General features: G+C 47.6%; 2 protein-coding genes and 1 long non-coding RNA gene across 3 annotated transcripts in view; 2 read left to right on the forward strand and 1 right to left on the reverse strand.

Annotated features, from left to right (window-relative positions):
* Positions 1-21,035, reverse strand: part of ALPL (alkaline phosphatase, biomineralization associated) — a 56,964-nt gene extending 35,929 nt beyond the window's left edge. The window contains exon 1 of the mRNA XM_058718742.1: positions 20,901-21,035. The gene's annotated coding sequence lies outside the window, so the exon portion shown is untranslated. The remainder of the gene's footprint in view (positions 1-20,900) is intronic.
* LOC131505328 (uncharacterized) lies at positions 10,750-11,758 on the forward strand. The gene is made up of 2 exons (XR_009258354.1): positions 10,750-11,081; positions 11,518-11,758. It is a non-coding gene; the product is annotated as an uncharacterized LOC131505328 (long non-coding RNA).
* LOC131505327 (ATP synthase membrane subunit K, mitochondrial-like) lies at positions 11,964-12,540 on the forward strand. Its single transcript, XM_058718746.1, has one exon. The coding sequence runs from the start codon at positions 12,003-12,005 to the stop codon at positions 12,177-12,179; it is 177 nt and encodes a 58-aa protein (XP_058574729.1). The 5' UTR covers positions 11,964-12,002; the 3' UTR covers positions 12,180-12,540.
* Positions 21,036-22,475: the final 1,440 nt, after the last annotated feature.

A 22,475-nucleotide genomic window follows, 5' to 3' on the forward strand; every position in this document is an offset into this window, starting at 1 on the left:
ACAAAGCTTCTAGAAGCAAACATAAGAGGCTATCTTTGTGACTTTGGGGAAGGTGACACCTCAAAAAGAAAAAACTGATAAATAGGACTTCATCAATAGTTAAAATTTCTGCCCATCAAAAGATACTATTAAGGGGACACCTGGGTGGCTCAGTCGGTTAAGTATCCAAGTCTTGACTTGATCAGGTCATGAACTCACGATTTGTGGGTTCCAGTTGGGCAGGCTTGCTGCTTTCAGCGTGGAGCCTGCTTCAGATCCTCTGTCCCTCTCTCTCTCAGCCCCTCCCCCGCTCACAGGGGCATGCATGAGCGCTCCCTCCCTCCCTCTCCCTCTCTCTCAAAAATAAATAAGCATTAAAAAAAAAAAAAAAAAAAAAAAAAGGAGGGAACGTGGGTGGCTCAGTCAGTTAAACATCCGACCTCAGCTCAGATCATGATCTCACGGTCCGTGAGTTCAAGCCCTGCATCAGGCTCTGTGCTGACAGCTCGGAGCCTGGAGCCTGCTTCGGATTCTGTCTCCCTCTCTCTCTGACCCTCCCCCACTCACACTCTGTCTTTTGCTATCAAAAAAAAAAAAAAAATGAATAAACGTTAATAAAATTAAAAAAGCAAAAGAAGTAAAAAAAAAAAATGATACCATTAAAAAAGTGAATAGGGGAACCTGGGTGGCTCAGTCAGTTAAGCATCCAAGTCTTGACTTTGGCTCAGGTCATGATCTCACAGTTTGTGAGATTGAGCCCTGTGTGGGGTTCTGCACTATGACATCACAGCACAGGAAGGAGCCAGATTGGGATTCTCTCTCTCTCTCTGCCCCTCCCCACACTTGGGCACGCTCTCTCTCTCTCTCTCTCTCTCTCAAAATAAATAAATAAACTTTAAAAAAAAAGTGAATACACGAGACACATAATGGAAAAGAACATGCATAGTACACACGACTGCAAGACTGTATCCAGTAAATTTAAAAATACTAAAGTTGAGAATAAAATGATTAGCAGCCCCTCCCCTCCCACACACAATGGGCAAAAGACTTAGCCACTTCAAAAAGAAAACGTAACAAATAACCAATAGTTCATGGAAAGGTGTTCCACATCATTGCTATCAATGAAAATTAAACCCATTTCACATCCACCAGAACAACCGAAACCAAATGAAAGTATGCCTTGTAAAATTAAACACTGTCAAGAATGTAGAAAAATCTGGAAGTCTCATATATTGTTCATGAGAATACAGTATAGTACAGTGAAGTTGGAAAAGAGTTTGGCAGTTCCATATAAAGGTAAACATACATTTACCACGTGATCCAGCAATTCTACCCCAAAGTAATTGCTCAAAAGAAATGAAAATATGCCTACATGAAGATTTATACATAAGTGTTCATAGCTTTATTTATAATAACCTCAAACTGGAAACAGTTTACATGTTCATTAACAAATGAATAAACAATGGTGGTATAGTGATAAAACAGAAAACTGCTCAGCCAAGAAGAATGAACAAAGGATACAACAAACATAGATGCATCTCAGAAACACTATGCCAAGTGAAAGAAGCAGAACATAAAAGAGTACATGCTGCATAATCCATCTATATGAAACTCCGGAAAAGACCAATCTAATCTATAGTGAAACAAATCAGAACAATGATTGCATTTTGGAGGCAAAATGGACTGGAAAGGGGCATGAAGGAACTTGCTGGAGAAATGGAAATGTTGCTCTTTTTAAATCTTGGTTTGAGATCATACAAGGTAATGTATATTTGTTAAAACACACTGAATTGTGCACTTAACATCTATGCATTTTATTGTATGAAATTATGCATCAACAAAAAGAGAGATGGATAGCTAAGTGCCAACATCTAGATAACAGGAGTCCCAGGAAAGGAAAATAAGTCAAGGGAGGAGATATTTCAAGAAATAATGAAGATAACCTTGGAACTAAAGAAAGATGAAAGATCTCCCTTTGAAAGGGCCTCAAATATACCAAATAGGACAGAGAAGGAAAAATGAACTCTTAGAAATATTATAGTGAAGGGGTACCTGGGTGTCTCAGTCAGGTAAGCATCTGACTTCAGCTCAGGTTATGATCTCATGGTTTGGGTTTGAGCCCTGTATTGGGCTCCACACTGACAGTATGGAGTCTGCTTGGGATTCTCTCTCTCTCTCTCTCTCTCTCTCTCTCTCTGCTCCTCCCATTTGCTCTCTCTCTCTCTCTCTCTCTCAAAATACATAAATTTTGATTACTTACAAAGGAATAATCAAATTAAATTGACTAAAGTACCAAAGGAAAAGAATTTGAATCAAGAATTTCATATCCAGCTAAACTGTCATTCAAATACTAAAGGCTAATGAAAATCACACTACATGGCTCAGGTTTGTCCAAAAAGACATCCCACCCCCCAATTTTTTTGGAAGTAACCACTTAATAGAAACAAAGTGAACAGATAAAACTAAAGATATCTGAAGGCTGAGCAAATAACAAATAAAGTTTATTTTTTAAAAACAATTTTAATGTGATGTCACAGGGGCTGAAGGACAAGTCAGTGAAGAATATGAGGGCTTAAGAGGGAGATGGAGAGAGATGAGAAAATGTTAATCTGGTCTTTGTAGGGAAAAACTACAGCTGACAATTTTTTTAAAGTAATAAAACATTAAAAAAGAAAAGGCAAGATAAATTGAAATAAAAATGCAGGCAGGCAGAAATAAAAGTACACAAACAGATTCTTTTCAGAAACACTCAAACATTTTAACAATTGATCACATACCAGGCCATAAAGCAAGCCTCTCATTTTAAATGACAGGTTTTGACATAGCCCACATTCTCTGACAATGGTACAATTTAGAAGTCATGTTTTTTGTTTTTTGTTTTTTAGAAGTCATATTTTTAAAAGGACAAACAGTTCCCCATACACTCAGATTAAAAACATCTCTAAATAAACTGGATCAAAGAAAAGTCATAGTAGAAATTTAAAATTACTTAGAATTGAATGATCACAGAAACATTTATACACCAAAAATTATAGAATGCAGCAAAGAAAGGGTAAAAATTAACGAGTTAAGTGTCCAACTTAGGAAGTTAGAAAACACAGCAACCCAAAGAAAATAAAAGGACATTATAAAGAACAGAAATCAACAAAACAAAAAACAAAGATTCAACTGAAAAGATCAAAGCCACAAGTATGTCCTTTAAAAAGTCCATAAACTTGAGGCAAGATTAATTTTAAAAATACAATAAAAGAGGGGCACCTGGGTGGCTCAGTCGGTTAAGTGTCTGACTTCGGCTCAGGTCATGATCTCGCAATTTGTGAGTTCCAGCCCCGCGTCGGGCTTTGTGCTGACAGCTCAGAGCCTGGAGCCTGTTTCGGATTCTGTCTCCCTCTCTCTCTGCCCCTCCCCCACTCATGCTCTGTCTCTCTCTCTCTCCCTCTCAAAAATAAAGATTAAGAAAAAAAATTTTTAAATACAATAAAAGAGATAAGACAATTATTATAGAAAAGGAGATACGATTTTTTAAAATGCTATAAGCAACCTGATGCCAGTAAATTTGAAAATGTAGATTAAATACATATATTCCTAAAGATATAACTTACCAAAACTGACTCAAGAAGAAATAAAAAACCTAAACTTAAAAACTGAAACAGGGGCACCCGGGTGGCTCAGTCGGTTGAGTGTCCAACTTTGGCTCAGGTCATGATCTTACGGTTTGTGGGTTTGAGCCCCACATCAGGCTCTGTGCTGACAGCACGGAGCCTGGAGCCTGCTTCAGATTCTGTGTCTCCCTCTCTCTCTGCTCCTCCCCTGCTCACACTCTGTCTCTCTTTCAAAAGTAAACATTAAAAAACTTTTTTAAATAAACAAATAAATAAAAACTGAAGCAGGAAAGTAAAAATCTTTCCACAAAGAGAATAGGCCAAGGTGATTTTACAGATCAGTTCTATCAGACTTAAGGAAACAAATCATCTCAAATTTACCCAAACTTTTTCCAGAAGAAAGCAAAAGAGAAAACATTACTATCTACTTCTATGAGGACATTATAATTGCAATACCAAAGCCAAAAAAGTACAATATAAAAATGAAAATTAGAGGTCTATTTATAATTCCAAGCAAGAGATTATCAGACCATAACCAATATATACATAATGAATGTTATGTTTCTCCTAGGATGCAAGAATAGTTTATTAGAAAATCTATACATGTAATTAAATTCATTAACAGATTACAGGAGAAAAACCATCTAATCATCTCAAGATACTTTTTGAACGCATTTAATACCATTCAACACTAATTATTATTTTCAAAAAGCTCTCAGTAAGCTGTGAATAGAAGAGAGCTTCCTTAACCTGAAAAAAATCAGTTTACACAAAATCTACAAGGGGCTCCTTGTAGGTGGCTCAATCAGTTGAGCATCAAGACTCTTGATTTCAGCTCAGGTCATAATCTCACAGTTTGTGAATTCGAGCCCCACATCGGGCTCTGTGCTGACAGTGCGGAGCCTGCTTGGGATTCTCTGTCTCCCTCTCTCTACCTCTTCCCCTGCTCACTTTCTATCTGTCTCTCTCTCTTAAAATAAATAAACATTTTTTAAAAATCTACAAGACATATATATTAAAAGGGGAATATTAGAATATTCTTTCTAAAATAAAAAAACAAGGCAAAGATACCTAGTATCACCATTTTTATTTAAGATTGTACTGGCAGTGTAATAAGGTTGTCTGACCTTTTTAAGAAAAAAGTTCAAAAGCACGAAGATCTAAAAATACAAAAGAAAACTATCATCCGGGCTCCTGGATGGCTCAGATAAGTGTCCGACTCTTAATCTCAGCTCAGCTCAGGTCTTGATCTCACGGTTGTGAGTTCAAGCCCTGCATTGGGCTCCATGCTAGGCATGGAGGCTGCTTTAAAAAAAAAAAAATCATAATTTGTACCTTAAAAATAAATAAAATAAAATTGTCTGTTAAAAAAAAAAAAAAAGGAGGGGCACCTGGGTGGCTCAGTGGTTAAGCATCTGATTTCAGCTCAGGTCATGATCTCAGGGGTCATGAATTCAAGCCCCACATTGGGCTCTGTACTGACAGCTCAGAGCCTGGAGCCTGCTTCAGATTCTGTGTCTCCCTCTCTCTTCGCCTTTACTGCTCACACTCTGTCTCTTTCTCTCTCCAAAATAAATAAACATTAAAAAAAAGAAAGAAAGAAAGACTGATAAATTGACCTTTGTTAAATTTTAGAATTTCTGTTTCCAAAATATGACTAGACTCAGGAATATGAAGAACTGTGACAAATCAGTAAGAAAAGGACAAAAAAAGGACAAGAAAGAAAAATGGGCAAAAGACGTCACCAGAAGAGGACTCATACATACTCTACACACTCAACTTTGCTGGTAATCAGGGAATTGCAAATCAAGTCTACAAAGAGAAATTGTTATTCTTATTGGATCGGAAAAAACTGTAAGTCGGACAACACCATGTGTTACAGAGACACAGAACAGTTCTTATATGTTACTGGAAGGGGTACAAACAGACCCAACCCATTTTGTTCTTGTCTTGTAATGCTGAACAAATTTTCACATACCCTATGACTCAACAATCCATGGCTAGGTATATATCACAAGAAAATTCCTATATGCATGCATTGTAAAATGTGTATGTGAATATTCATAGGTACTTTTTCCACACTAGAAAAACACCTGAAAGTAACCCAATGCCACCAACAAGAAATCAAATAAATAAATGTGAAATAGTTATCTGGTATATATCATATATACAAAAGTAAAGAAATATATATAACTACATGCAACAATTGAGTCAATTTCAGCTATAGGATTCAGTGAGAAAACAAGTCTAAGGAGATTACATAAAGTATGATACTTTTATGAAGTTAAATATATATATTTATGTATGACTCATGTGTATGAAACTCACATATGTGATCTTAAATAACAGTCAAAAAAGTCAAAGTTTGGGGCATCTGGCTGGCTCTGTCAGTACAGCATGTGACTCTTGATCTCAGGGTGGTGAGTTCAATCCCAAATTGGGCATAGAGATTACTTTAAAAAAAGAGGAGCGGGAATGAGAAACCCTAGATTCAGGAGAGTGGTGACCCCACATGAAGACAAGTGATGGCAGAGAGCTGGAGGAGCCTGGAGGAAGATGTAAATTACTGTCAATATCCTAGTCCTGGTAGTGTGGATGACAGTTCATAGGAGTTTTTAATTTATTTTTAGTAATAAAATAGACAAAGAGCCATTGTGGACCAGTGATGAGGATCATGATTAATCCATTGAAAAAGACCCCAGGGTCCATACAATAACTTAAAATGGAAACAAAAGTGCTCCCCATATTTGCATTGTGCCAAACACCATAGAAAGTGCTCGACACCTATTCTCTCACTGTGTCCTCAGCAGTCTATGAGCTAGAAACCATTACTGTCCCCCCATTTTATGAGTAAACTGAGGTTTAGTCACTTGGCCGTGGCCAGTTATATGGAACCGAGGTCTGAATGACTCTTAACCAGGTCCCTGTTCCTCTTGGAGCCTCACCTTTCTGTCAGACTAGGCAATGTATGGAACTTTCTTGGCAAAATTAATGTCCACCTTAATGCAGAGGGGCTGTGTGGGCACGTTGGAGAAAAACTGGTTAATGACTATGGGACCTAGATCTAGTCCCACCACCTCCCTTTGTGGACCTCAGGAGGGTCACTTTCCCTCTCTGGGCCTCAACTGCCCCACACCATGTGTACTTAGAGAGGGATAGAATGTCAAGTCCCAAAGGCTATTCCTACTCACATTTCTCAAGGGGCCATCCAGCAAACAGGAGGTCACCCAACCCCTTATTTCTCCTGGCAGGCCCCGCTTATTCTTCCACAGCTGGTCAGATGTCTGCCATCTCTGGGTCCTGCCCGCCTCTCTGACAGCACCTCCTGGCCCCCACCCCGCACCACACACAACTTCTCTGCCCTGCTTTCTCCCCTCAGAGCTTTTACCCTGGCCAATCATCAGCCTGGAACACTCTTCCCCCAGGAAGATGTTTGGCTCATTCCTCCTTCTTCAGGTCAAAGACCACCTCTTGTGTCCTTTCCTTCCCTGCCCACGCGGGGTGAAGAGGCCTCCGCTCCTCCAGTTCCTCACTATTTCACAACCCTGTTCATACCCTTCACAGTGCTCACCACTGTCTGAAATTAACATAAATACTTCATCGTCTGTCTCTTCCAGTACAATGGAGCTCCAGCTGGACTTTGGTGGCATTCATTGCTGTATCCCAGCACCTAGAACCACACCTGCCTATAGATGATGCTCAGTAAATATTTGTTGGAGGGGGGAAAAAAAAATCTAATACCACCTGCACCTCGTCCAGAAATCCCTTGTGGTCATTCTGCCCAAGGCTTGGTTAGGTGGCCTCCTCCAGTCCCATGGCTCCTACACTCTTTCATGGGTCTCTGTAGGGACTCCTTACATGACTATCTCCTCACACACTGGATGCTTCCTGAAGGCAAAAACTAGACCAGATTCATCCATGAATTCTAGCACCCAGCCCTGGGCCTAGCAGGCAGCTGGGCTAAGAAAATGTTTGTCGAATGAGTGAGCAAATGAATGGATATTGTCCTCTGCATTTATCTTTCCCCCTTCCTGACTCTGCTTCCTCCTTTCTCCACCCAGACAGGTGCTAAGAAGTTGACACCCAGGTGAGCTGATGAGAAAGGCCACTGAAGCAGGGGCAGCCCCTTTCTTCCCCCACCAGGAGCCACTTGCCACTTCAGAAAATGAGGAGACACAGCCAGATGCCGGCACTGCCTCTCCCAGGAATCATCTGGGGCCTGGCCTGGCCAAACCAACAAGACAGGCACTCTCCCTATATTCTGCCCACCATGATCGGATGAGGAAGTTGGCAGGCCTGCCTCAGAGCCCCAGCTAGAGGCCTTGCAGAGCTGAGCCCTCCACGGCCAGGTGCCAGCTGGGAAACACTCAATTATTCAAATCACACAGCTACCCAAAAGAGGAAAGGATCCACTTCCTCCAAAAGGGGGAAGCGGGACAGGCAGGCCAGCCCAGGGATTTGGTGTTGAAGGAGGAAATTTCAGAGCAAAGTCCTCACATCAGCCAGTGCTCTGAGATTCCCCACCCCAGGAAGACATTGGAAGGCTGGGATAGAAACCCAGGAGAGTCAGGCCTGAGGCCAGAGCCCTGGACTGAGGCTGGGGCCAATATCCCGCTGAGGTCTCTGAGTTAACAGTGGCTTCAGCCAGGCTGGTTGCCCTGGCCTCCCCCTGACCCTGGTCCTGGAGACACAAGGACTGCCCTACTGTGCCCACCCCCCACCCCAGCCCCCATTTCTCCCTTCCCCCAGGAATCACGCAAGGGACAGATAAACTCTGCACTCCTCAAGCTCAGGGGGCCAGGAAGTGTCCTGTAGTCTGTTCCTGCCTTGCACCTCCTCCCCGAGTCTGGCTCCAGAACAACCATGAGGTTCAAGAGGAGTTTACACATCTGGCCTACATAGATTTATCTAGTTTTAAATGATCACGGACTGATATTCTGGAGCCAGGCTGCCCAGGTTCAAATTCTGGCTTAACCACTGATGAGCTAGCTACATGACCTTCAGTCCTCTTTTGTGCTTCTATTCTCCACCTTTAAAAACAGGGATTCCAGTAGCTACTCTGTGGGGAGGCTAAGAGGACCCGATGAAAAAGGGCATACCACACGTAGGGATTCAGTGAACGATGGTGCTTACTATTATTATTCAATAAATTAACGTCGTTTGGAGCCAGGTCTGGAACTCTGGACCAGACATCCCCAAACAGACATTATCTCCCTCACCGGAGCCAAAACCAACCTGCTCAGCAGACTGAGAGGCAAAGGGGAAAGAGTCTAGGCTCTGGGTCCAAATCCCAGCTCCCCCACCTACGAGCTCTGCGACCCTGGGCAAGCTATTTAACCACACTGAGCCTCATTTTTACCTCTGTGCACTATAGACCACAGCAATACCTCCTTCAGGGCAGTCATGGTCCTTCTCCACCTGGAGAGGTGCTAGTCTCTGTTGCTGTTGGCCATGGGCAGTTCCAGGCAACCAGGGTGCTGACACATGCCAGGACTATCCCAGGCAGGGGTGAGGTGACAGCTTGGTTTCCCTTCCTGGAAACGTCTGTTTAGGCCCAGCCCTAGTGTATGATGTGCAAGTACTCATTCATTCACCAAATATATATTAAGTGCCTACTATGCACCGAGAAGCATGGTTCATATAGATGCAGCACATGATGGCCATTACTATTATCAGTAAAGAAATTAAGGTTGTTTAGCACCGAGGGTGCATCTGTGAACAAAATGTACAAAAAGACGGGGCAGTGGTAATCGTTGGGGGAACCCATTCCCGACCAAGGGCCACCAACAGGGAAACTGGCTTGTCCTGCTGCCAATCGTTAACAAACGATTTATGAGCTGGTGTCATCGGTGGAGATGTGAGGACACCAATGGAGATGTAGGAAGGGCAGCCGAGCTCGTCCTGGGGTGGCTCTGGTGTTCAAACCCAGTGGGACAGCCTCCCCAGGTTTCCCCACAGTGAACCGAGTGCAACCGAGCTGGGGAAAACCCTGCCGGGTGTAGCAGCCTTTCATTAACCCAAGGACATCAAGCATTTGCTGCACACAGACACCTGGATTGATAGACACTGAACTTCACAAAGGATTCAGATGAGGTTCTTACCCTCTAGGAACTCATACTCAGAGGCAGACACTACGCAGATGACCGGATTACAAAGAGCTCAAGATTTCTGAGCCAGATCTAGAAAAAAAAAAACCATGCTACCAACAGACAGCACAGGCAAAGAGGGCGCTGCAAAGAAGAGGACAGCAGGTGCAAAGGCCAAGAGAAGAGAGGCTAGGGAACACATGTGGGGAAAGCCCATTAGTCTGGGATCCTAATCGGAGTTTGAGGGCTGATGTTGCCATTGTTTGACCTGAGCCTCAGCTTCCCCTGTTGGCATAGTGAAGATAATATTTTTTTCAGGCTGTTTTAAGGATTCAATGAGTTCATGAATAAGAAAGGGCTTTAAGGGGGCGTCTGGCTGGCTCAGTAGGTGGAGCATGTGACTTGTGATCTCGAGGTTGTGAGTTCAAGCCCCAATGTTGGGTGTAGAGCTTACTTAAGCATAAAGAAAAGAATGGGCTTTCAAAATGGAAAAGTATGATAGGAGCCTAGGAACTGAGGTTGGGAGTATCAAAGTGACTTATCCAGGGTCGTGTGGCTGATTAGAACAGGAGCTAAGGGGGCACCTGGCTGGCTCAGTTGGTAGAGAACTTTTGATATTGGGGTTGTGAGTTCAATCGAGCCCCACGTTGTTGAGTGTAGAGATTACTTAAAAAATAAAATCTTAAGGGGCACCTTGGTGGCTCAGTCGGCTAAGGTTCCCGACTCTTGACTTTGGCTCAGGTTATGTTCTCACAGTTCGTGGGTTCAAGCTCAGCACTGTTAGTGGGATCCTCTCTGTCTGGCTCTCCCTGACTCCTGCTCGTGCTCTCTCAAAATAAATAAACTTCAAAATAAATAAAATCTTTTAAAAAAAACTTAAAAAAAAGAACAGGAGCTAGGACTGGTACATCCAGGATGGGGGATCAAACCCACCCCACCTCAGCTGTACCACTCCTGGGTTCCCACCTCCTGCCCAGTCATCAGTTCAGAAAGTCCCAAGGAACAGGTAGAACATTGAATCCAGGTCACCTGGGTGGCTCAGTCATTTAAGCTTGATTTCTGCTCAGGTCATGATGTCACAGTTCAGTTTGTGAGGTCAAGCCCCGTGTCAGACTTGTGCTGATGGTGTGGAGGCTGCTTGGGATTTGGATTCTCTCTCTCTCTGCCCCTCCCCTGCTCATGCTCTCGCACGCTCTCTCTCTCTCTCTCTCTCTCTCTCTCAAAAATAAATAAACAAAGGAATGAATGAACAAGCAGAAAGAACATGGAATCCCCTGGCACGGGGATTACCATTTCCTCCCTTTGGACCCCAGACCCAATTTTCTAACCTGTCAAAGCAGAGATGCCATTTGCTGTGCTGCCCCCAGGAGTATGTGGAACAGAGGTGTTGCATGAGGAAGAGCACTCTGCACAGGTAAAGGAGGGTCACAGTCACAGGCGAGAAATGAGGACGGTGAGCTGGGGAAGAGCAAGTGTGGAGTCTGGAAGAAGTCCCCACGCGGAGCCGGCGAGGGAGCCAGCTGCAGACTTGCACAGCTGTGACTTAAAATCTCAGCGGCCCCACCAGTTCACCAAGCCTCCGCTGGGTCACCAGCCAGGGCAACTCAGGCAAATTGCTTCACCTCTGAGTCATTTCCTTCACTTGAGAAATGGGATTAAAAGTGTGAATAGATATAAAGCAGTTAGCAGCATGGCTTGGTGCAGAATAAATATTCATAAAATGTTAAAAACTCTTATTATGACCATTATTACCTACTACTGATACCAGTACATAGGGTGGGGGAGGAGTGAGCCTAACTCTCTAGGACAATCTGCAACCAGCCTCTGTCTTTCCACTCTTACTTTTAAAGCTTGGGCTGTGACCAGCTCTAGAAGCCAGCACCGCCCCCTTGAGGACTAAACAGGGGCACAACTGTATGGCCCTGGAAAGGCCCTCACCCTGCACCAGAGGTGAGTTCTGGCCCAATCTAGCTGAGTTCCTCCTGCTTTCCCATACAAAGGAGGAGCAGGGTGACAGTGACCTGGAGGCCACCCTGGGCCTGTCCCTTCCCCACCTTCCACCCAATAACTAAATCTAATTTGGTTCTGTGACATCCTTCAGTCTTATTTGCCAACTCAAATTAGTTGATAATGGCTGCCTGGAGCGCTACGTTTAGAAGGTACTGGAGGTTGGAAGGAAACAGAGCAGTGGTCGATTAGTGATGTCTGACATGGGCGTAAAGTAAGCAAGTAGCAGCATGAAAGCCAACTGCTTGCCATACATGAACTAGAAAAGTCCTAAGGCGGTAGGCTGAAGAACACAAGCGGAACTGGTGTCTTTTGCAAGACTGAAATCATGGCAGGTCCAGAAACTAATACCCAATTCCAACTCACTGGTATCAGAAAATATTTCAAGTCTTACACTCTCACAGGTAGAATGAATTGTGTACTGGCCACATACGGAGGCATCGCTTTGATGGTCTCATACTTCAAGTCAAGGTCTAAAAAAACACCAGCTGTGAAAGCAACATAAACAGATTTTGAAGTGTACTTCATCTGCTAAGTTCCTATGCCTGGAGAAGCTAGTGTTCAGGTGGGGTAACTGAAAGCCAAGAGGGAAAGGGTCTTGCCTAAGGTCACACAGCCTGAATGGCAGGGCTGGGATCCACACCCAGGGTCCTCTGGCTTTCTGAGGATGCTTCCTGCCAGGACTGTCATTTCCTTCCTCTTGGCTAGAAGAGGGGGTGTCCAGGCCCCAAGACCCATTGTCTGAGAGAATAAAAGCCCAAACAGGGCCCCCTAAGCTTGGTTCCCCTCAGCACCATCACCTCCTTCTCATCCACCCTCCCCCCAACCCACAGCCTTCAACCCCACCTCCAGCAAATCCCAGAGGCAGATGGTTCCAGTGCAAACAAATGTAGATACCAAGGTCCCCCAAGGGCTTGGATCCCACCACAAAGATTTGAATTCAGATGTTTATCTGATTAGGCGGTCTCCCGGATTTGGTGATTCCGCCTTCCAGCTGTGTGTCCTTGAAAAAGTTAGTTAGCTTCTCTGAGCTTCCGTTTCCTCCTCTGTAAAATGGAGGAGGACAAAAATACAATAAGATCATTCAAAGTGATTAGCTCCAGTCCTGACACAGAGTAAACCCTTAAATGTTAATTGTAAGGATTAGGTCAAAGGGGGAAAAAAAAATCCAGCATTTTCACACCAAAAATATTCAGGTGATTCAGGCAAGGGTTTGGAGAGCAAGCCTGTTCATCTTTGATATCTGCCTAACTGAACTGAAATATGAATTACTGTTTGATGATTTCAAAATAAATAAGGAACCAGATTCTTCTAGGAAAATGGATTTTGTCATCCGTGTCACAGAGGAGGAAGCAGGCTCGAGTGGCGGATTCGCAACAGGAGGGGACAAATGGGTGTGCTTCCCACTTTCCAGCTGCTTGACTTCATGCCTCAGTTTCCTCGTTTGTAATGTAGCATTGGCCATACAGGGCTGTTGCCACACCAAATGAGCAGTTCCAGGTGCGGCCACTGGGCCACCCCTGGCCTGGCAATGTTAGCAAGTAAGTGGGGACCTCACTTAAGGAGGCAGAGAAAAGAGAGCAGTTACTGCACTGCTAAATAGGAATGGGCGAGAAGAGGGAGACTCAATCCACTGAGGCACTTGCTGCCCAGGAGGGTGGCAGACGGGTAAGTTATTAACTCCTGTATGTTAAGAGACCATTAAGTCAATGTGGGGACAGGTGGAGGGAGAAATTAACAAATGATAGTCAGAAAGGCCAAGCCTGACACAGTTTGGTGACAGCCAACAAGAGGCCTGGGGGATCACAGGACAGAAAACCCGGGAAACTCGGCCTGGGATCTGAAAGGGTACCCACCCTGCTGTTTCGGAGACAAAGTGAGAAGGCGGACCAAAGAAGGCAAGAGGCTGACTTAACAAAAAGTCACCCGGTAGATCCTTTTTAAAGACTGGATTTATGGGGGCGCCTGGGTGGCTCAGTCGGTTGGGTGTCTTGACTTCGACTCAGGTCATCATCTCATGGCTCGTGAGTTCGAGCCCTGAGTAGGGTTCTGTGTTGACAGCTTGGAGCCTGCAGCCTGCTTCAGATTCTGTGTCTCTCCTTCTCTCTCTGCCCTTCCTCCACTAGGGCTCTGTCTCTCTCTCAAAAATAAACTTTAGGGGTGCCTGGGTGGCTCGGTCGGTTGAGCGTCCGACTTCGGCTCAGGTCATGATCTCGCAGTCTGTGAGTTTGAGCCCTGCGTCGGGCTCTGTGCTGACGGCTCGGAGCCTGGAGCCTGCTTCGGATTCTGTGTCTCCCTCTCTCTCTGCCCCTCCCCCGCTCATGCTCTGTCTCTCTGTCAAAAATAAATAAACATTAAAAACAATTTTTTTTAATTAACTTTAAAAATAAAAATAAAAAAATAAAGATTAGATTTATGGCTTTTCAAATAAAAGCCACCTAAACACTTTTTTAAAGAACATTAAATGTTTGCTGATCTTTGCCCAGAGGCTTGCGCACCTGACCCAGCGAAGTTCATCCCCCTGAGTCAAAATGAGGTCTGGGAGGATGAAGATACTTCTATGGAACACGCCTGGGGGCAGGGCCTCACTACAGGGTGGGTGGAGGTCTTACTCCCAGAAATAGCTTCCCAGCCCCCCTCCTCTCCTCCCTTCCCTGGGTCAGAGGTACTGGGGGGAAGGGTTTGAATCCCACATATCTACTCTCTGAGCCTCAGTCTTAACAGCAAAGCAGCAGGAGGTGGGGAGGTGAGGATCAGAGATAATGTTGAAGGTACAGACACCCAGCGGGCACTCACAAAATGCAAACCCACACAGGGCACATTTCTGAGCTCCTCCAAAAGGCAAGGACCAGGGGGCCCGTGGTTACTCCCAGGAACGAGGGCTCCCGCTTGTTCATCTTGTATCCCCAGAGCACTTGTGGACGCCTAGAATCTCACGTCTAGGCAGCTGCCTCCAGAGCCCCTGTACTTAACCACGAGGCTTCTCGGCCTCCCACACTGCCCTCCAGCTCAGTCACGTGGACTTGGAGATCTGTGCTGCCACCATGGTGCCCGCCCATCATGGCCGGGTCTTGGCACCGAGGAAAGGGGACGCAACAGAGTCGTGGGTTCAGAGCGCAAGATGGCGTTTCTTGTCTGTGGAGTGACACCAGAGCACAGGGCTGTTGGGAGCATTAGGTGAGCCGGTACTTGTCCAGGGAGTCCCTTCCTGAGGGAGCTGCATTAATCTGTACCCTGGCGCACCCAGGGCTGCCTGTCCCCAAGGAGATAGGCCCCAGGCCCAGCTATCTGCGTCCTGACAGGCTGATGGTGGCACCCCTAGACCTCTAGAGCCCTTAGATTCTCCCCGGGGACCACTAGAGCTGGAAGAAAACCCCTACGTGTAGCCACAGAAGGATGTCCACGTGTCCCACGTTCCTACTGCCAGCCTCCTGAGGGCTGGCCCAAGCCTCATGCAGTCATTCAGATGAGATCTGAGCCCTCCTTCCAAGGCCTCACAGCACCTTGCTCAGAAACTGCAAACTTGGGGCGCCTGGGTGGCGCAGTCGGTTAAGCGTCCGACTTCAGCCAGGTCACGATCTCGCGGTCCGTGAGTTCGAGCCCCGCGTCAGGCTCTGGGCTGATGGCTCGGAGCCTGGAGCCTGCTTCCGATTCTGTGTCTCCCTCTCTCTCTGCCCCTCCCCCGTTCATGCTCTGTCTCTCTCTGTCCCAAAAATAAATAAAAAACGTTGAAAAAAAAATTTTTTTTAAAAGAAAGAAAGAAAGAAGAAAGAAAGAAAGAAAGAAAGAAAGAAAGAAAGAAAGAAAGAAAGAAAGAAAGAAAGAAAGAAAGAAAGAAAGAAAGAAACTGCAAACTCACAAGGCAGGCAGGTCATGTCAGTGAGGCAGGTGGGTGTGAGGGAGAAGGCAGTCGTGAGGACTGTGGTAACATGGACAGAGCAGCGGCTAATCCACTCCAGCCACAGTGGCCAGGCAGGAATGTGGGCCCGTGTGGCCACATCTGATCTCTCAAGAGAAGTAAAATGAAATCACTTGGCTGAACAACAACAACAACTACTCAATCAATGTTTTTAAATCACCACAGGAGTCACTGAGCTGCCACAGCTGTCCCCTGCCACCTTTGGAGGGCAGCCTGTGCCAGACCTGCCATTACCTGGGCCATAAATATTTGAAGGCCAATTGATTGAATTAGACCCATTCCAAGTCTTGGAGAAGTCAGGCGTCTTGGCTTACAGATAAGGAAACTGAGGCTCAGAGAGGGGAAGTGAGTTGCCCAAGGTCACACTGGTAGTTAGTATATCAACTCTGCTCTCCTGAGATGAGGATCTTTTTCTACTAATCCACACCCCCTGCATCCTCCCTCAACAATTCTTTTCAAAAAATAGATACACTCTACAGATGCACTCCCTTCTCTGGGCCTCAGTCTCTTTGGTCTGCAAAGCAGCCAGCTGACTGCGTCAGCTTCTAAACACCTTCCAGCTCTGAAATCCCAGGCATCTATGAGGTATCCTCACTGGTCAGTACTTTGTGGCCTCAGATGAATATAAAATAATAATAATAATGGGGAAGACAAGTCCACATTAGCTGGGAAGGAACACTACAATTTTTAGGGAAACCTAACTCCTGGTTACTGGAATTCAGAAAGAACAAGGGTAATACTCAGGCAGTTTAACCACCATCTGACAGTTAAACAAAAACACATCTGGTTTAACTTCATGTTCCTCTCTCCTCCCCCAACCCCCTACCCTCATCTCAAATTTTACCCCTTAATTTGAGAAGTCAAATTAAATGCAAACAATTGATTTCATGCCACAGTGAGGTTGAGAATTTCAGCATGGAAAACTTTAAGCAGGAACTTTTTCTGGGAGCAATTATGAAATGTTGGGGGGTGGGATGGGGAGGTGGAAAACGTAGAGACTACTCTTAAATGTTCTTTGGACAGTGAACGTTCTATAAAAGTTGTTGAGGGCCGGCTGTGAACACAACACTCAGAGAGGCCAAGTGACTTGCCTCAGGTCACACAGCTAGGACTGGAAGCCAAAATGCCAACCCCAAAGCCAGTATTTTCCCTGCTCTCTAGGCCTCTTAACCTAAACAGGGCCTTCCCTCTGGCCCTTATGGACCATCTGCTAGTGATGAAGGAAAATGCCCTGGGAATAGAACTCCTAAGCCACCAACACTTAGCCCAGTGTTGGAAAACCATTTATGATCTTGCTGGCCCCTCATAGCAGCTGCAAAGTACATATTACTAACCCACATTGCCGATGATTTCTTCATCTGAGATTCAGAGAGGGAAAGTGATTCGTTCCGGGTCACAAAGAACTGCTGGGAATGAACCTCTCATCTACTGCCCCCAGCTGCCCTCTAAATGTCAGGATACCTCTAGAAGGAAAAAAAAAAAAAGGAAGCCATGCTTCTTAGCCTAGCTCCAGCCTGCCTGTGACTATGTTGCCCTGGGAAGCTTAGTCAGCATTCCTGTGGCCACGCAGGAAGATTTCTGAGCACTGGTCCTCAGCCCAGCTTGCTCACTCTCTCCGCAAAGCTCTCTCGGAGCTCTGGGATTTGTATTAATAACTTCAGTCGGACCTATTTCAAGGTGAGAACTCTGAGCTGTGCTGCTGGATCCTACTCCTGGATTAGGAAGGCCCCATGCCCAGAGACGGGTACGACACGGAGATCACCAGACTTGGAATTTTAGCCACCTGGGCCCTCACCCCCACTCCCCAGGTAACATCTGTGTGTCCTTGGACAAATCCCTTCCTCTCTCTAAGACCAGTGTCTTCATATGTAAATCGAGGACAGCATCTAGCTTGCAGGGAATGTCAGATAAGTAAGCCAAGGGACAGGAAGGACTTGAGCTTGGTTTCACCCCAGTTCCAAGCTGGGACACAGCGAGGCACAAGAACAGGCAGAGGTTGGGGCGCAATGCGTGATGACAGCTCCAAACCTGTGCCCGGCACAAAGCTCCAGGCTGCTGAGCCAGGCTGTATCTCAGATGGTAGTGAGGGCATCATGCCATCCTATGGGGCAGCCAATCAGAGAATGGGTTGAGCCGAGGCGAAGGTGGGTGGCCAGGGTTCAGGGGTAGTGACATAACCTCACACCCAGGGTCAGAGTTGCATTTTTTGCTGAGATTAGAGCTGATCATAGTCAATATTTTCTTTAAGTACAGGCACTAGCTAAACACCTTGCATGCATTAATCATGTATAGATCTCACCATCAGTAGGTACCGGTTTGTTGTTTTTTAATATTTTTGAGAGAGAAAGAGAGCTCACACGCACGAGCAGGGTAGGTAGGAGCAGAGAGAGGGGAACAGACAGGATCCAAGAGAGCTCTGCACTGACAGCAAAGAGCCCAATACGGGGCTCAAATTCACAAACAGTGAGATCATGATCTGAGCCGGATCTGAGCCCAAGTGGCACCCTTAACTGACTGAGCCACTCAGATGCCTCAAATTACAGTAGGTACTGTTTATCGATGTCCTCAGCTTCAAGGAGGACACTGAAGCACAGAGGGGACAGAACATGTCTCAGGTCACACAGCTAGGTTGCTTTTTCTGTTAGAGAGAATTAAATGTTGGCCAATCAATTTTTTTAAATTTGTTTAACATTTATTCATTTTTGAGAGACAGAGAGAGACAGAGTGTGAGTGGGGGAGGGGCAGAGAGAGACAGAGACACAGAATCTGAAGCAGGCTCCGGGCTCTGAGCTGTCAGCACAGAGCCCGACGGGGCTTGAACTCACAGACAAGATTGGGACCTGAGCTGAAGTCAGACGCTTAACCAACTGAGCCATCCAGGAGCCCCCAATTTAAAAAAAAATTAAGTTTGGGGCACCTGGAGGGCTCAGTTGGTTGGGCATCCAACTTAGGCTCAGGTCATTATCTCACGGCTCGTGGGTGGAGCCCCACATCGGACCCTGTGCTGACAGCTCAGAGCCTGGAGCCTACTTCAGATCCTGTGTCTCCCTCTCTGACCCTCCTCTGCTCGCACTGCCTCTCTCAAAAAAAAACTTTAAAAAAAATTTTTAACATTTTTAAAAGTTTATTTTATTTATTTTGAGAGAGAAAGAGCACACGGGAGGAGCAAAGGGAGAAAGAGAGAATCCCAAGCAGGCTCTGAACTGTCAGTACAGAAGCCAATATGGGGCTCAAACTCATGAACCGTGAGATCATGATCTGAGCCAAAGAATTAGGCCCTGAACTGACTGAGGCACCCAGGAGCTCCTTGGCCAATCAACTTTATACATGTTATTGCATTTTAATTTTTATTTTTATTTGAGAGCAAGAGACAGAGAGAGAAAGTGGGGGAGAGGGCCAGAGGGCGGGGGAGGGGAGGGGGGAGGGAGAGGGAGAGAGACAGGGAGAGAGACAGGGAGAGAGAGAGAGAGAGAGAGAGCAGAGAGAGAGAGACAGAGAGAGAGAATCCCAAGCAGACTATACACTCAGCACAGAACCTGAGGCAGGGCTCAAACCCACAACCCTGGGATCATGACCTAAGCCGAAATCCAGTCAGATGCTCAACCAACTGAGTCACCCAGGAGCCCCTGTATTACTGCATTTTCATCTTCTCTCTTGTGAATTACTTGATTGCGATTCTATGGGAATGTCGGAATATCAGCTCCACGAAGAGGGCTTTTGTCTGTTCTCTCCTGCTCCATTGCCAGCACCTAGAACAGGGCTTGGCACAAAGCTTAATAAGTATTTGTTGAATAAAGATAGCATTGTTTTCTGGCCTCAGTTCAGTTTTATTCCTCACAAGAGTCTTAGGAGAGAGACATACTCCCATTTTACAGGGGGTGACACGGACACAGAGCCTGTCTCACTCCAGGGGCTGGGAAGTTGGGAAGCTGTGTCCAGGGACCTCTTCTGCCTAGGGACTTCAGAGGCATGAAGTTCAGGGAGAAAAAAAGAGACAGAGGGACAAGATGGGCAGGGGCAGGGAGCAGTAGAGTGGGTGGAGAGAGGACAACACAGGTGGGGAGGGCTGGACATTTGGAGAAGGCAGGTCTGGAGGGTGGGAAGGGATGGAGCCTTGGAACTCTGAGTTCAAATCCTGGTGTCCTCACTTGCTTAGTTTCTGTAAGCCTCAGTCTCCCCATGTGTAAACCAAATGGTGCACGTGAAGGGCTGGGGCAGGCCTGGCACACATCAGGCCCTCAATGCACTCTCCGGCATCTTCACTAAGTCAAGGAGCCAACCCTTGCCTCCTTGGGAAACCTGCCCACCTGTACAAGTTTTCCCCAGGGCTCAAAAGCCCTTTCTGGCCTCAGAATCCGAAGCTTCTTTTGATCTCCAGCGTTTTCCTCCTCCACCCAGAGGTCTTTGTAAAGGCCCCCCTCCCCCAACCCCATTATGTGTTAGAAAAGGGTCAGAAGGGACAACGATGGGGCTTTTCTCAGCTTCCTCCCCCACCATTGTGACCATGCATTTAACATAAACTGGGCATGGGAATCAGCCTTGGGCAACCCACTTACCTGTGGGCAGCCAGAGGTGAGGGGTAGGCTCCCTCTGCTTCCAGGGGTCCAGGCTTTGCCCCTCCACCCCCCCCTCCCCGCTGCTGTGGCCACCCCAACTCCCAGCAAACACTCACAGGCCAGTTGTCCCCTCTCCCCTCCCCCGCCACCACGCGGCTCTGGGACCCCAGAGCCTCCCTCCCTCTGCTCATTCCAGCTTTGCCCCAAACTACTTTGGACCCCACGTGGACACACCAGCCTCCTCCCCAAGCGTCTGAGCGTGATCTAGAGGTTCCTAGGTGGGAGGCATGAAAAGACACCAGGCAGGGTGCTGGGGTTGGCAGCCTGAGTCTCTGGATCTCCCACCAGGTGGGTATCATCAGGGCAGCTCGGTCACGGGACACCGGGGAGAGGCGCGAAGACAGGTGTAGGTCCCAGGCAGAGACCTAGGAGGCAGGAGACCCTAGGACTGCAGCGGCGGTCCCGAGCGCGGTCCCCTTAGCTCGCGGTCCCCGTGGGCGCCACGTCCAACCTCCAGCCTGGCCCAGAGCGCTGCCGAGAGCCTCGGATGTGCACGAGTTCGGGAGCGGGACAGGTGGCTGAGGGTCGCGAACGGGCCGCCCTGGGTGGTGTGCAGGCGCGGAGGTCCGCGCTCTGACATTTCTATCCCTTCTCGCCGCCGGTCCCGGACGAAGGGAGGATGTGGGAGGGGCCCGGGTCGACCACGTCCCCAGGGATCCCGGAGAGCCGGGGGATGGCATCGGGTCCTTACCTGAGCACAGTTCGTGGGCGAAGGTCTGTCCTGGCACAAGTGACGTGGGGCCGGTGCGCTGGGACCGAGGGCCCGGAGTGGCGGGAGCGCGACGCTGCCGGGGCCACCTCCCCCGCGGGCTTATAAAGGCGGCCGCGGGGCCGGGAGGGAGGCCAGGGCAACCCTCCCCCGCGCCCGCCCCCGCCCCCTCCCCCGGCCCGGGCCCGGTCCTCCCCGCCCCGCCCCCCGCCGGAGTTGTGTTGGCTGACCTGGCAGCGCGGCCAGGGCGCCCCCTGCCGGGAGACGGGGCGCCCCAGCTCCGTCGGGCTCCTCGGCCCGCGGGGGAGGGACGGCGGGGGGGGGGGCCCCAGCTGCCGGCTTGTTCCACCGCCCCCTCCCCTCCCCGCTCTCTCGGTCCCTGTCCTCCTCCCGCCGGGGCCTTCTCTGCCTCCCTCTCTGCGAGGTCTGGCGGATTCAGGTCTCTGCGCGCGCGTAGCCCAGTTGTCTTTATCTTTGGTTCTAACTTCGTTCTGTGTCTCTTGTAGGTCTTTCTCCTACCCTCTGTCTTTCTGCCCTTCTCTGTGTGTCTGTCTGTGTCTGTCTACCTTTCTTCGGGTCTCTCCATATCTCTATTCGTCTTTATGCACGTGTCCTCTGTCTCAGACGGCTAACACTCTTCCCGGCTAGCTCTCTTCCCTGCCCTTGGGTTCTCTCCTTGGCTAGGGCCACAGGAAGCAGAGGGTGACCTAGGAGGGGTGGCTTCCAGAGGGGAGCCTCCACTAAACAGGGGCTGTTACCTCCTTTCTCCTGAGAGGGAAAGGGCCAGCCAGGGTCCATGCTGACTTGTCCCAGACAGATTCCCAGCCACTAGCCTCCTGGGTGACAGAGGAGTGAACCACACTTCCCAAGAAAAGGAGTCAGACATCCCGGGTTCAAGACTCCACCCTGGTGACCTTGGACAAGTCACTTGTCCCCTGTGGATCCCCCTGTTCCATAGCCACTGTATTCCCTGGCTTCCCTCACCACTTGCTGGGAGAGTCATATGAGAGAGTAGTTGAAAAGCGCACAGGAAACTCTAAAATTCTAGATGAATGTGAGGGGGGTGGACAGGAGTAGATCCCAGCACTATAGGCCTCGTCCCTACTCCCCAGTGACCAGCCCCATGAGCAGGGGGGATCTGCCTCCTTTCCCTGAGAACCAGACTGAGTTTGAATTCTCCTGACAATGTTCTGCCAAGTCTCCCAGCAATGTCTGAATGCGTTCAGTGACAAAGACCTGACTGCCTCCCGAGAAAAGGGTATTTTCGGTGGCCTTTAGGGCTGCCTGGAGCAATCTGTGCCTCTAACCCACAAAAGCCAGTTGGAGATTTGAAGGCACGGACGTTGGGTCCCCCAGATCTCTGCCATCCTCAATATCTAAGCCCAATCTTCCTGCAGCCACCTTGTCCTAAAAGTGAGAAGGGGGTCAAGTCTAGAGCAGAGGGGAGATGGTGTCAGCACCAGCAGAACCCAATACCAGCCCAGAACTCTCTGACCTGCTCCATGGCAGCTCAGGGCCAGGCATCTTGCATATATTATTTCCCAACAATCCCATTTT

Source organism: Neofelis nebulosa, chromosome 2, assembly GCF_028018385.1.
Source record: "Neofelis nebulosa isolate mNeoNeb1 chromosome 2, mNeoNeb1.pri, whole genome shotgun sequence".
Taxonomy (NCBI): Eukaryota; Metazoa; Chordata; class Mammalia; order Carnivora; family Felidae; genus Neofelis; species Neofelis nebulosa.